General features: G+C 31.4%; 1 protein-coding gene across 1 annotated transcript; it reads left to right on the top strand.

The window, feature by feature from the left end:
• Positions 1 to 383: 383 nt before the first annotated feature.
• Positions 384 to 7,743, top strand: LOC139500182 (aplysianin-A-like). The gene is made up of 7 exons (XM_071288919.1): positions 384 to 456; positions 1,978 to 2,175; positions 3,842 to 4,034; positions 4,680 to 4,784; positions 5,465 to 5,674; positions 6,644 to 6,758; positions 7,048 to 7,743. Exons 1-7 carry the CDS (start codon positions 384 to 386, stop codon positions 7,741 to 7,743), a joined length of 1,590 nt encoding a protein of 529 aa, XP_071145020.1.
• Positions 7,744 to 15,748: the final 8,005 nt, after the last annotated feature.

Raw genomic sequence — 15,748 nt, 5'->3', positions numbered from 1 at the left:
TTCGGCGTTTGTTATCATGTAAGAATTCTACATAAACAAAAATAAATCGCACGAAATAGTGGCAAACTGAACAGAACAACTCATCAAACAATCATACAATGTTCGGTGTTTAAGGTATTTGATTACAGACCAAGTAACATTTATGCTCCTGAATATTGCCACCACCATGAAGGCTAGCCACCTTGTTGTTCGAATAAAAAAAATATAACCCACTGTATTTAACCTTTACCATAGATTATTACACTTACTTGTCGATTATGAAACCAACTATAAAACCTAAATATGCAAAAGTAAAACAATAATAGGATATATATTTCAATAAATATAAATAGAAGATTGTTTCATGAAACAAAGTGCTCTTGTCTCTAACTGTCACACTCGATATGTGTATGTGGAAACTAGCTTACGTTTTGATCTTACTGTCTGTGGTCAGGATTGAGGCTTTTCGTCATTCTTGTAAGTTACACTTCTAAACATGCAAAATATGTATGTTGTCGGAAAATATAACATTTATTTGTATGAGCTTTAGAAACAGGACGAAACGCGAGGCCTGCTGAGCTTTTCTCCTGTTTCGTAGCGAGTACTAATTAATTTTATATTTTCCGATATAGAAACAGGACGAAACGCGAGGCCTGCCGAGCTTTTCTCCTGTTTCGTAGCGAGTACTAATTAATTTTATATTTTCCGATATTAAATCAAAATTTTAGATTTATTCATAAGAAATGGTTTGATCTTCATACTGTCAAGTTTCCTACAGTGCTGATATGAATTATCAAAATGATAATGTTAATGAATGAAACAAAATTTAATCCTTGTATGATGAGTTTTATTTCATAGATTAAATATTTATTTTTACATTTATACCCTAAAAAATTAATAACAATCAAAATGTATGGCAACTTTCATTTTCTCTCGTAATCTGTCTGCATCCTCAAACGGCAAAGAGATTAGCAGGCGTCTAGGCAGTGAAATATATTTTAAACACAAATTTGATAAAGGTTAAGGTAGAATTGTTCATGTTTATATTTCAAGTTTAGGTGGTCAATAGATAGATAAATTAACCAATCAATCAATCAAATATTGTTTATTTCATTAAAATCAATTCAAAATTAAGATTCTATGTTGTGCACTTTAAGTTGAGATATTGGACCCATTGAACAGAAAATATTTTTGTTTGCAATTGTATCTTTTTGATAGAAAATATATTGAAAATACACGAAAATGACTTTCTTATAATAAACTATAAGTGATATAAAATTCAGAAGATTATTTAGCTATAAAACCATGTTTAATCCAACATTTTCAAAACGAGGACCATGCAGGAATATGACAGTTATTATCCATTCACTGATGAGTCTTTTGTAGACGAAACGCGCGTGTGGCGTATGTACAAAATTAAGTCCTGGTATCTATGATGAGTTTATTTAATTTGATTTAGCTTTTAATTCTTCAATTTTGTTAGGTGGTTTTCGTTTTGAATTTTCCTCGAAATTCGGTATTTTTGTTATTTGACTTTCTTCTTTAAGCTATGGCAACAAAAATAAGTTTTGATAATTGATAAAGCTTTCTTGTATGAAAAAATGGGGTAATGTATTTAGTTAACTAATGTGGTTTTATGTTTATTGTATTACTACATGTTGGTCACAAACTGTAAAGTTTATACGACAATAAAATATTTGATTTGTTTTGATTTGATTTATAACTAATTCCATTTTTCATTATTAATAAGATATGAAAAGCACATGAATCAAGATGAGCACTTTGAATTAAAACAATATTTCAATCTTTAAAGCAAATCCCTTAGCATGCCCGATATATTTTTATTAAAGGTGCCCTTCATGTATGTAAACTGTTGATAACATTCGTGATTAGAATATGCTATATATCTAGTTTTGCTTGTAAATGTAATTTCTTTTGACATTTGTAATATAATTAACTTTACTGGCTAACTTCTTTTCTACAATCTTGTAATTTAAGCAAAGCGTTGTGATGACGTAGCAATAATAGGTGCCGGTATAGCTGGGACATATTCCGGATGGAGATTGAGAAATCTAAATCAGAAAATTACTATATACGAATACTCAGACAGAGTAGGTGGAAGATGTTACACACTGCAATTTCCTGAAACACCTGACATCAATGTAGAATTGGGTGCTTTAAGGTTTAAACCTAAGTGTAAGTTTCAATTAAGAATAATGTTAAAAAAAATTAAATACATGTACATGCAATTATTTAAACACGGGTGCCATAGTGCAGGATTCTGCAGATGTCAAAACTCTACGACGAAAAATGGTGTCAGCTTCTTAATTGAAAGCATTCAGTTTCTATGTATTGCAGAGGCGCCTGTATACGGAATATATATCTTCCAGTAGAAAGGATATCCCTCGGCTTGATTTTTCTATCATTCTTTCCTTGATAGAGGGTTGCTGCTAACAAGGTAGCTATAAAACCAATAGTTTCAAATGGGAATTTTGAAATCATCACATCGTAATTAAGTGTTCCAGACGCCATCGCGAAATGGTTGACCGTTATGAAATATCCGTTGATGAATGCGGATTTGATCCTAATGTCGTAACTTCAATTCCGTCCCGAATGTGACCTACAAAATTTGACTGTGTACTAACATGAGCAATACGACAGGTGCCACATGTGGTGCAGAATATGCCTACCTTTCGTAAATTTTAGGGACGCCATCACGAGTTTGTTGACCGTTATGGAATAACCGTTTAACAAATGATATCGAATATGTTCCTTACGTCGTAACTACAATCCCCTTCCCTTTCATGAATGTGACCTACCGAATTAGACTATTTACCGGATTTGTAATAACATAAGCAACACGACGGGTGCCCCATGTGGAGCAGGATCTGCTTACCCTTCCGGAGCACCTGAGATCACCCCTAGTTTTTGGTGGGGTTCGTGTTGTTTATTCTTTAGTTTTCTATGTTGTGTCATGTGTACTATTGTTTTTCTGTTTGTCTTTTTTTTATTTTTAGCCAAGGCGTTGTCAGTTTGTTTTAGATTTATGAGTTTGACTGTCCCTTTGGTATCTTTCGTCCCTCTTTTCTTCAGCACATGAAATCAACTTTGGTGGAGTTCGTGTTTCTAAGTCGATGTGTTTTGTGTACTTGTTTTTGTCTGTATGTATGCATGTCTTTTTGTTTAGCCATGGCGTTGTCAGTTTATTTTCGACTTATTATTTTGAATGTCCCTCTGGTATCTATTGACTCTCATTTGATACTCTTCCGTTGCGCATGCGCTGAACGCCTGTTTTAGTGGTGTTAGTGATGCTCAATCTATAGTCGTCTGCATAGTGTTTACGACTTTCTTTGCCTAAATATTTTGCATTGGCTCATTTATATCTAATTTATTTTCTCAATCTTGGAAAACCAAAAAAGTATTTCCTTTCTTAAATCTTGGAAAACAAAAAGTTAGAATTCCATGAAAATTGAAAAATGACAGCTACGTTTTGCCTGATGGCATATTTTCATTTTTTTTCAAGCATTAAACATATGCTATTGTTTATTTGAAAACACTGGAGATTATAGAAAAAATCAGGTGTACAAATGTATATTTCAGCAAATATTCTCAGCATGAAATATTTTATGGCGAAAGGTTTACTCAAAAGTTTAAAAATGAATATTGTAACGGTGTTGTTTTCAACTATTTCTATCGGTTTCAGTAGCATCCATTCACCAATAAAATTTGTCTAATTTGTTATATTTTGCTGCAAACAGTAAAATTACCCATGCTAGTGACCGTGATAGTGAATGTCAAAAGACTATAAATAAAAAAACCGAACTCTTGTATACCCTTTATTCATTGCAATGTACATTTTCAGCGCATACGTTACTCCATGATACCATAAGAAAACTAGGACTACGAGTAGAAAAATTTGAGTTAGGCATAGGACCATCAAACGATACTATTGTTGCCGTACGAGGAACACATTTGCGTCATCAAGATTTAGGTGGATTTAAAACACCGTATATATTGCACTCAAATGAAAGAAAACCAGTTCATCAACTTAAATGGTACGTAATAAATGCAAGTCAGATTTCATGTTCATTATACGAATTCATATAAAAGAGAAAAACACACCAACGGGCCAATCAGATCTCATGAATCGAAGAAAAAACGACACGGTCTCGGAAAAAAACGAAAATTAAAAAGAAGACAAACAAAGCTATAAAACTATATGTAAAAAAGAACAGACTGAGCTAAACGAACCCAATCCCAAATTGAAGTTTATCTCAGGTGCACTGGATGGGTAAGCAGGTCATGATTTCGCAATGTTTTATTAAGAGCTGAGCTTAGTAGGATAGACAGAGGGACAACCGATTATATGCAATTCTTTAAATCAGATACTGCTCCTTATATCATGAATGCCTCCAAAATATAACATAATTGACAAAGAATCAATAGACTGCTAAATATATTTGAATTTTTATCGGAGTTCAGTATTTTTTTTATGATTTTACCGTTTACATATTCAGTAATTGATAACTTGGTTTAACTATAACAATATTGATTCTGAAAAAATGAACTGCGGGTTTACTTGATATCAAACATTCTTTGTTATGTAATTTAAGATTTAAATTGTTTAAAAGGTAGACCAAAACTACAATTACAGAATATTTAGCTTGTGAAGTTTAATCATTACTGTATATTTATTTTAGGGAAATGTTTAGAAACAACACAGATGTATTAACGACCAATGTTCCAGAAGATGTCAAAAGGTTCTATATCAAAGATGTCGATGGCATAGAAATATATAAGCAAAGGTATAAACAGTTATCAAAAGCAACAGGCCTATAATTGGACACACATTGTATATAAAGGCAACAGTACTATACCGCTGTTCAAAACTCATAAATCTATGGACACAAAAAAATCGGGGTAACAAACTAAAACTGAGGGAAACGTATCAAATATAAGAGGAGAACAACGAAACAACAGTAAAATGAAACACACACAGCAACGGACTAAGCATTAGACAAAATCCGATGAGAATAACCAATATAACATCAAAACCGATACATGAATTTTGGATAGAAAAGTACCGTGACACGTCTTATCGTAATGTGAATTCACACTCAACAATAGGAGAACATATATGTTTATTTATTTAATAAGTAATTAGAATGTCCTACATTATACACTGGAGAAAACTGTCGCAAGATCAACAAAAAAAACAGAAGATAACAAAAGTACAGTCAAATTCATTCGTGGAAAAATGAAACCAATGATATAAAAGAACACGAAAATGCAATAAAAATCTACAAAACGTTTTATTAAAAACACAACTAACAAGAATTAGACAAGTTGGTCATGAATTATTCCATCATTTGATAAAATATGAAAATAAATTATGAAAACATATATTAAAAAGATAATTTACAAGTAAATAAATGGTTGTTCAGTATAAAACAATTTTTTTTCATTGCCTATTTCATTGTTGTAGCATCACGTCTTTGTATAATAAGTTCCTTACACCAGAAGCACAAAAGTATATAAGAGAAACATCAGGATTTGCTGAATATGATATTAGTGCAGCTGTTCAAGTAGTAGAATATCCTCCATCTAATGAAGAGGCTGAAGTCCTAACTGTGACGAAAGGGTTTCAATCAATACCTACTACGTTACTTGAGAGGTTTTTAAATGAAAGTCGAAGGTTAGTTGTATAAATTCAATCAGATTTAAATTGATATTTCCCAAATTGGTTATTACAGACATATACTAGTTTGTAGCTGTTAGGGTGTATATACCGATTATTCTTATCCTAATCTAATAATTATATTTAATTTTCTATTGATTGCTAAAAGTTTTTGCGCGCATTGCGGAACACAAAAGTTTAACATGTATAAAACAACTTTCAAGCGGGAAAAATTCAGGTATTTCTTTGTCAATTTTTTGTTGAGAAAAAGGGGTCGTCGTTACTACAAAACGTTGTCCCATTTTTTAATTTAATTTACATACAAAAGTGTACACCATCCAGATAATATATTTTACACAAATGATTTATAAGGTTATACTAACTCCGCATTTGGTAAATCAGACGCGCGTTTTATCCCATCAAAACATAAAACCCACCAGTGACGCTCCAATCAAAATAGTTTGAAGGTCATATCAACGATTAGCTGAAAAGTATTAAACATAGAAAATTCAAGATTCCTTTTCTAAACCAGGCGAAGGCAATCTTTGCCGGAGTGAAGGAGAAACTTTGTAAGAACATTTCATAAAACATTAAATGTAGAGACATTGAATTATATTCTTAGTCTATAGAACACCACAATTAAACGGAGCTTTAATTGATAATAACTAATTTTTTTTTAGATGAAATTGGTAGGAAAGATTTGAAAGTAAATACAAAATATTAATATTTTTGCAATATTAACTTGTATCATATACAACAGTACTTTTGCTTTGTATTAAACATATTTGAAAACAAATACCTGCATTGTATATGCAGGTCCATATGCTCTTAAAGTCTGTAACATAAAGAGATATAAAAAATATTTCGGAAATATTTCCCGTTTACATACATGTGTCCTTCAGGATATAATAGGATCATATAATTACATATTTCACCGATACTAATTTTTAAATTGATATATCTAATGTAGGTTATTTCCCTCCACAGGAACCAACTTAAACTAAATCACCATCTGAAAGCTATTCGGAAATCAAAAAGTGGCATTTATAATTTGTATTTTCAACCCACAGTTACGACAAATGGAAGGACACGCATTAGTTCGGTAATTATGTCTAAACAAATGCAAATTCATTTAATATTTTTTTTAAATTAATTTATAATAATCGATATCATTATAATATCATTAATATTAAAAATCAAATCTCACAAATTTGATGTAAACAAAAGTTTGGTTTTTTTTTGGCAACCAATTTTTTCCAGTTATGAAAAATCAATTCACTCAAAGAAATGACATAATTACAACTAATACAATAATGAATAATACCGTGAAAAACAAATTGTTCTAACTAAAAGTACCCTCAAATTAGTTACATATTTTTTTCTATTTTTAGGATGGTCTCTTGATAAAAAAGTGCGCAAAGAAAGTAATTCTTGCAGTTAATAGATTATCACTGGAAAGACTTGACTGGCATGGTTTGTACCAACCACATATTAGGGAATATTTAACCAAAGCGGTAAAAGACATAAGTGCAGGAAAATCTTATCTTTCTTATAACTCACCATGGTGGAAAAGTTCCCCCCTTTACTCCGATTATGCTATATCAGACACTCCATTAAAACAAACGTACGATTTTGGAACATCAAAAGCTAATCCCCTAAATTCAGTACTACAAACAATGTACACAGATAAAACACCATACATATCTTACTGGAAGGAATTAGTTGAACGGGAAAACAGTGATGTAACTGATGGAGATATTGCATTTCCGATGGGGAAGGAAATGGTTGATATTACAAATAAATATCTTAGTTACATATATCAACTCCCTTTAAATGTCATTCCACAGCCAACAAATGGCGTTATTAGCCTTTGGCATGCTTATCCATATGGTGGAGCATGGCAGGTATGGATGCCAGGATATATATGGCATGAAGTTGAAAAACAGATGACAAAACCGTCAAAGGATGACGACGTATTTCTCGTGTCTAATGCTTTTAATTCTCGTTCTTTTTCATATTGGACAAATGGAGCGCTCCAAGCTGTCGAACTAGCTATGCCATACTTTGGTCTAGAAAGTCGAGAGTAAGTTATATGTTTCCATTTTATAACTCATTGAATAGCAATGTCATTGTTTGTATCATTACACGTATCTTGATGGAATAAATTTCTCGATATTGATATTGGGTTTCTTATGACTTGTTTAAAATATTCCTAATCCTTTACATTTGGTTATCATTTGCATACTAACTTAGATATAGGTTTGATTTTGATGTTTTGGAATTAAAAAAAAATATTTTGCCAGTTTGATACTTCCAACTCTGTCTTTTAATTTCTTAGCATTAATAGGAGAACAAAAAATACATTCAAATGCTTAAAAAGACTGTCGAAACAAACAGAATCAAAAATATAACGCCTTGCTAAAAATGAAAGAAGGGAACACATGACATAACATAGAAAACTAAAGAATAAGCAACACTAACCCCACCAAAAACTAGGGGTTTGAGTTAACACGATTTCATATTCAAATTCAAATTCATTCAATTCAACAAATTGGCAGGAAAATGCAATTGGTGATATATACATATCTGTAATTCACAATGTAAGCTTTAAATACGAGTAAAATATTTTAACATACGTTACATTTTTCATAGTAAAAAAGGACGCTAGTTTAAAAAAATCATTGGGTTCAAAATAGTCCTTTTTTGTTTAAAAAGTCATTTACTTACCACACAACATCAGCTATAAATAAAACATTTTATCAGTTCTACATTTGGTGATTTTATTATTCCTAAATTCCCTAAAAATTCAAGGTTAAGGTGGTACCTAACACTACAGGGAGATAACTCTGTAAATTCAGCTATACGTTCTAATTACGTTGTGTTGTAATAGGAATATTAAGCTTCTCAATGATCAAAATTGGTGTTTGTCAAATTGCTATGTAACCAGTGTAATTTTTCCGACAAAACGGTTGGTTCAAAATTTTTAATTTTTTTTATATTTTTATTAAAGTCTTAACATATGCTTAAAGTAAATACTTTGACAAAATTTTATGAAAATTAAACGAGCCAAATAAATTTTAGTGAAAGTGTTGGGTACCACCTTAAATCAACGTTAGTTAAAATTTCATTCTCGACGTTCATGATTCGTGTTTTGGATAGGGTTTGTGTCGCTAAGCCTTGAGTTTTCTATCTTGTGTTTTGTATTCTTTTTTTAATGTCCCTTTTGGAATCTTTGTCACTCTTCTAGAATGATATACCATGACGGAAATATATAGATAATTATAAAATAATTGTTCAGAGAACAATTCAAAGTCTTTCCACCGGTAAAGCTCTAATTTAATATGAAACTAACAAAATTCGGTTAAAATGTAATTTCCAATGTCAAATGATAGCTAGGAGATATTTCCTACAAAGAAAAGTATCCGGTTAAGCAGGATCGATTTCAAAGGCAAATAAACTGTTGGATATCATATACCAAACAACTGAGCGACATCTTTCGTAACAAAATGTATACGCAAAAAAAAAAAAAAATTGGCGGAAGAAGATAAAAAAGTAATAATCATAAGAAATTCAACTTTTCTGTGGAAAGACCTAATAATAATAATTAGAAGAAAACCAATAAGTCTTTCCACTGTACCTGGGTTATAAACCATCCATTTATCTGGTTGATACAAACGATTACCAAACAAGACACTAGTTAACAAAATGTGAACGACGCAAATAGTTTGCAATGAGGACCCTCATGGGGTTTTTGATTATGTGATTACTTGGCCGTTTTTTTAATGATTATTTGATTATTAAGCCAAATATTTCATGATTATTTGATTACCTAGGACTGTATTTTTAGTTTATGATTATTTGATTACTAAAGATAAGCAAATATTTAATGATTATGTGATTATATTGGCAAAAAAATGGTGATTATGTGATTACTAGGACCCCCCCCCCCCCCCCATGAGGGGCCTCGCAAATCGTTTGCAATGAATGTGTCTTTCTTCGACTTATAAGCTTTTTTTTATATAAATTTCCAGTTTACAAAACTTAAAATTTTTCGAAAAACTAAGGATTTTCTTATCCCAGGCATAGAATACCTTAGCTGTATTTGGCACAACTTCTTGGAATTTTGGATCCTCAATGCTCTTCAACTTTGTACTTATTTGGCTTTATAAATATTTTGATATGAGCGTCACTGACGAGTCTTATGTAGACGAAACGCGCGTCTGGCGTATTAAATTATAATCATGGTACCTTTGATTATTATTTTAAGATTTGATTCCGCTTTAGGTATCTTTCACATCTTTTGTGGATAAACAAAAAATTTGTTTGTGAGCTCTTATAATCATTTCCATAGAATAGACACTACTTTAGAATAAAAACAATGCAACAAATTGAAACTTTTAGTAAATTTTGATGTCTAAAAGAGGGACGAAAGATACCAGAGAGACAGTCAAACTCATAAATCGAAATTAACTGACAACGCCATGGCTAAAAATAAAAAAAAAAAACAGACAAACAATAGTACACATAACACAACATATTAGCCTAATAGTCTCGGTTGTCTCATTCTGTATGCTTTGTTTACAAGACAGCATCCTGGAGATCAGTGCTTTTCGTTTGTTACATATGATTATTCTGTATTTCTTTTTTTTTCAATATAATTTATTACGGAGCTTATTTTATAGATGACTTTACAGTTAGTGTTTTGTTCATTTTTGATAGCTGTACGGTGACATATGGTTGCTCCATCATACGTTTTTAGAAAATGTTCAATAAATGCCTCCTCTGCAATCACACCACAATTCTATATGTCTAAATGTCAGTCTTAAACCTTTATATTCGTGCATTCTTATCTCAGCTGGCCTTAACTAAAAGAAAATGTGACATTTAAATGTGTACCTAATTGCGTACCAAATCATTAGCCTGGTCTCTTTGTTGAATTTTATTGCCCGCATATCGTATAAGAGTATCGTATGTCCGAATAAATATCTTCATATCAAAATAAATGTTTTCCCCATAAAAGTAGGTCAATGTCACAAGATTAAAATTTAAAATAAATGTTTTTGGTTTTCCTGGTGTTCATAAAAAAAAAAATTATAAGGTTGCATATCTTACTGGAATTACATATAATCAAAAAATGATATTCATTGCAATTGAGCTCTGAATCATGTGTTGCATTGTCGTTTGTTTTTTCACATCAGTTTTTCTGTTGCTAAGTTGTTTTCCTTTCATAGTTGACGTGTCTCCCTCTGTTTACGTCATTGATTATTCGAAATTCGAATTTTCTTTGTCATTAAAAGTATTTTTTATTTATTCGAAAACAGAAATACATTACAGTCCAAGTGGATTAGGCAGTAAAATAATATATGCTGGAATGGTCCTGTGACCTAAATCTTAATTATCATAAAAGGACAAGGTATGATAAGGACTATTTTTGGCCCCCTCTCCAAATAAGTTTAAATTGATATCAATGATGGTCTTAGTGTAGACACTTGAAAAAATTATGATTTTATTGTGTTCCGATGAAAGGAAGGTTGCCTAGCAACGGTTTTTATTAAGAATGAAAATTATCACATATTAATTGCTTTATCAGTAAAAATTTAAATATTTGCACATGATGTTGTTTGTCCAAGAAGAACTTGAAGTCACAACTGAAAATACCCTTTGATTTTGTTTATTATATGCTTAAAAACAACCTTGGCAACAGAAATGTTGCCTAGCATCGGTTAACAAATTGGTTCTTGCCCCTCTTAAGTATGAATTAAGCTGTTGTTTGAAGATTTTTCTTTCCATTTGGTGTTTCATTCCAATATTTTTTCATATACATCTTTTTTTATTCTTTACAAATTCCGTATTGAGCATAGCAACACAAGTGTTGTTTAGCAACAGCAAAACATGTTTGAATTAAAGCCAACTACAAATCAATAATATCAGATTATTACATGGCATTTTTCATATCGCATGTATTATCAGCCCTAGGTTCAATATCAGCCCAAGAGCCGCATGGCTCGAGGGCTGATATTGACCGAGGGCTGATAATACATGCGATATGAAAAATGACATGTTATAATATGATCTTTTTATCATATGCTTCAACAGTAGAGATAAATAACAGATTCATATATTGGTCCTTTTACATGGTTCCCGAAAAGAAGTTGAAAGAGTAAAAAGTTCACGGACGTCGGACCCAAAATTTGATACATTCAATATGAAACTTTCTATAATATGCCTCAACAGAGAGAAAAAAAAACACATTTTAATATGGACGAATCTACAAAAAAATAATTCAACAATATACATAATGAACATTGTTTGGAAAAGTCAACTTTTTTTAAAGTAACTTTCCAAATTATGTTTCAGAAAAACTTAAAAAATGCATTTATTTAATTTTTTTTTTTTTAATTTAATTTAATTATTTTACTCAATATACTTTCCAGTATTCAAATAATTGTTTTGTACACTACTTTGTAATGTTCTTCACTGAAAACGTAGCATTGAGGTGTATTTTCCGGAATTTGCCGAGTATCACCGGAATGCCATGTGATAACGTTACGGAAAGGCATGTGATAACAATCGAAGCATGTGATAAACTTTTCATATCAGCCCGCTAAGCACCAATTCGAAAAATATGGAAAATATTTTAATTTAATGCTATTATCATACGGTAAAAATCATATGTTATTCAGTCTAAGTATATGATAAGTCATTTTTTTGAACAAATTAAATTGGACGCAATGCAGATTGTCTGTTTGTGAACATGTTTAGTTAGAAATGAAAACTTAGTTCAATTGTAGGTCACTACACGCTGATCAACAACTAAGTTACATAACAAGTGCATATCAACCATGCAATAATAGGATTTTTATATTTTTATAAGTATGAGCCTAGTTATTTTTTAAGAATATACTTCCTAATACGGTGTTACACTATATAAACATCTAGATTGTCATTATTTTTTGGACGAATCCTATATCGAGTATAGAATCCCACATCTTGCTAAGCAACATCAAACATTTTTTTAAATTGTAGACCACTACAAAATCTTTGTTTCAATGTGAAAGTCTTTTCATGAAAACAAGAATATATAGGATTTAATAATTTGAGATGAGTTTGAACAGCTTTTAAAGATACTTAACAGTTAATGGAACGAAAGAGACGTGACTTGTACCACTTACAGACATTGTGTGGAATAAAATGTCTAATCCAGGCAATTACGATTTAATATGATGTAGGGGTTGGAATGTGTCCTCTACATGGGTACAAAACCTATGGTGAATTAGAAACGACTTATCAAGGCAAAAAAGGGGGGAGTATAAATCATTTTTGGAGTTATTAACGAGGTATTAATTGACCTAAGAAATTAAGCCTATTGTGCAGTAAAGAAACTGACATAGCCTGTAAGAACATATATGGTTTAAGGGTTGGACAATCATTCAACCATGAAAGTTAAAGGTCAATTAATTGGACCTTGAGATCAACGGTAAATGTCATAATGATATTAAAATTGAGAATGGAAATGGGGAATGTATCAAAGAGACAACAACCCGACCATAGAAAAAACAACAGCAGAAGGTCACCAACAGGTCTTCAATGTAACGAGAAATTTCCGCACCCGGAGTCGTCCTTCAGCTGGCCCCTAAACAAATATATACTAGTTCAGTGATGATGAACGCCATACCTAATTTCCAAATTGTACACAAGAAACTGAAATTAAAATAATACAAGACTAACAAAGACCAGAGGCTCCTGACTTGGGACAGGCGCGAAAATGCGGCGGGGTTAAACATGTTTATGAGATATCAACCCTCCCCCTATACCTCTAGCCAATGTAGAAAAGTAAACGCATAACAATACGTACATTTAAAATTCTATTCAAGAGAAGTCCGAGTCTGATGTCAGAAGATGTAACCAAAGAAAATAAACAAAATTAGACTGTTATGATATTTGAGTCATGGCTATACACTGTATGCCAAATATCATAAGTCAATGTATAAAAACTAAATAAGTGTAGACCGGGACAAGTGTGTATGAGAATAAAATTCCAAAAAAGAAGAAGAATAGTTATGTTTTTGAAGTAAACTGATATTTCTATATGAAGATAACTTCAAATGCAAAACGTTCCTAAGCTTGAAAACATGTTTGTTTGAAAAGAATCATCTGTAAAGTTAGATTAAAGGGTGCTTGAAATTTCTTGAAGTTTTGTCAATGGGGGGCACATATTCGCCGTTTTTACACATCTATTTAAAACCAAATAAATGCAGCTTTTTATAATATTATTTTAAATAAATTTCATTATAGATGAACGGCAGACATTTCAAAGGTGTAAAAAAATAGAAATTTAGGCTAATCAGTCAAAAAATTACAAAAAAAAAAATCTTTGAAAATCCTGTTTTTCATTCAGGAAATTGACCGAAAATTGTTGTCCGTTTTTCGGTCTTTTGCAATTAGTGCCGTAATTTTGTTAAAGTTTAAAAAATAATCATATTTGTTTATAAAATTATAATTTATCGGCATATTTTCTTCCATTTCAGCCATCCTTTGAAGTGTTTATACCTCAAAATCATAAAACGGCGAAATTGTGACCCCGGCGAATATGGGCCTCCCACTCTATGTTGCAAAAGTTATTTCTTTTGGGTGGATGTGTATGTTTAAGCGCGGATTCATATAAGATGGATTCTTACAGTATGCACCCTTTTAAATGAATTAAAACGCCTGATATCGTGGGTTCTGACACCGGCCTGGTCAAACTTAAGACTTAAAAATTGGTATTTGCTGATTTCCGTTAATCAATTTGCATTAAGGGGTAAGAACAAAAACTAGTTGGATCGGAGTGTCAAGTTAGGGTAATATGTCTTCCAACGGACTGTAACCTTTTAAGGTATAGCACAATAACAATTAATGAAACAAACAACCCATGCAGCAACATGATGTCCAAAAGTTAGCACTTTGTGTAAACATGAATTATTATTGAAATAGTAACTTTTATGAATTAACTGTTAACAAAACTGTATATTGTTTGCAAAAACTACGGATAATATATTCAGAAATAAATAACCTTTATTCACAAAAAAAAATAAAAAAATCGGAATTTTGAGCCTTTTTAATATGGTCATTTGACATTTTTTATTCGACCGTCACTGATGAGTCTTTTGTATGCGACACACACGTCTTACAAGCAAGATATCTTTAATTATGATGCGTTTAATTCCTTTCATATTCCATACTTATTTTATTTTCTTTAACGTTTAAATATCTGATCCAAAAAAAAGAAGCTTTTATTCTTTTGAATATGGTTTAAATTCATTAGACATGTAGTGCTGTTATTTTAGAAGAAATACGAAGTAGCACGCGTTGTCGTCAAGATAGAACAACGAGAAGGCAGGTGACAATTACAAATAATAAGTCCAATAAATTCAACACCATGACCAAAAAAATATTAACTCAAGATACATAATTTAGATCATAAAAGTGTTGGATAGTTTTGTTTAATCTTGATATTGTTACACTTACACAATTAACTAATTAAAATTGTCACATGGTGTCTACTTATGTGACATGAATAACAATGTATGTTATTATTCACAGTTCTGTAGTTTATTTTCGCCATCTGTATTTTTATTAAATGATTGTCTAAAATGTTAACTTGGCATGCCATACGTGGTAGAAATGCGGACGTGAAAGAAAGCACTTTTAACAAAGTGTCAACGGAGATTAAAACATTCCAGGGCGACGATTTTGTCAATTATGAAACAAAATACGTATATGCACTTTTTGAGTATGAACCAGTTATTATATTAATTCACAATAACGTTCCCAGTATTTCTCTGAAGTTTATCACAGTTCCGTCTAATTTTGGGTCATATTTCGACGGTCTGCTAAAATGTCACTTTAAATTCAAGAATAATGAGTAAAGGAATATCCTGTTTTCCTGTCTCAAATATGTTTATTTTTCTTCCTAAAGAAACTAGCCATTATTATAGCGTAGCAAGAATACATTTCCGTCGTCGGATCTAGTAAATACCGGAAATCATCTCCGGTCCGCAGTTTGGTTAAAAATTTCGATGATTCAATGAAAACAACGACGATTTTTTGTCA

The sequence above is a fragment of the Mytilus edulis genome, chromosome 13 (assembly GCF_963676685.1).
Source record: "Mytilus edulis chromosome 13, xbMytEdul2.2, whole genome shotgun sequence".
Classification (NCBI taxonomy): domain Eukaryota; kingdom Metazoa; phylum Mollusca; class Bivalvia; order Mytilida; family Mytilidae; genus Mytilus; species Mytilus edulis.
Note: the sequence above shows the minus strand (reverse complement) of the source record. Positions and strands in the feature narration are given on the sequence as shown.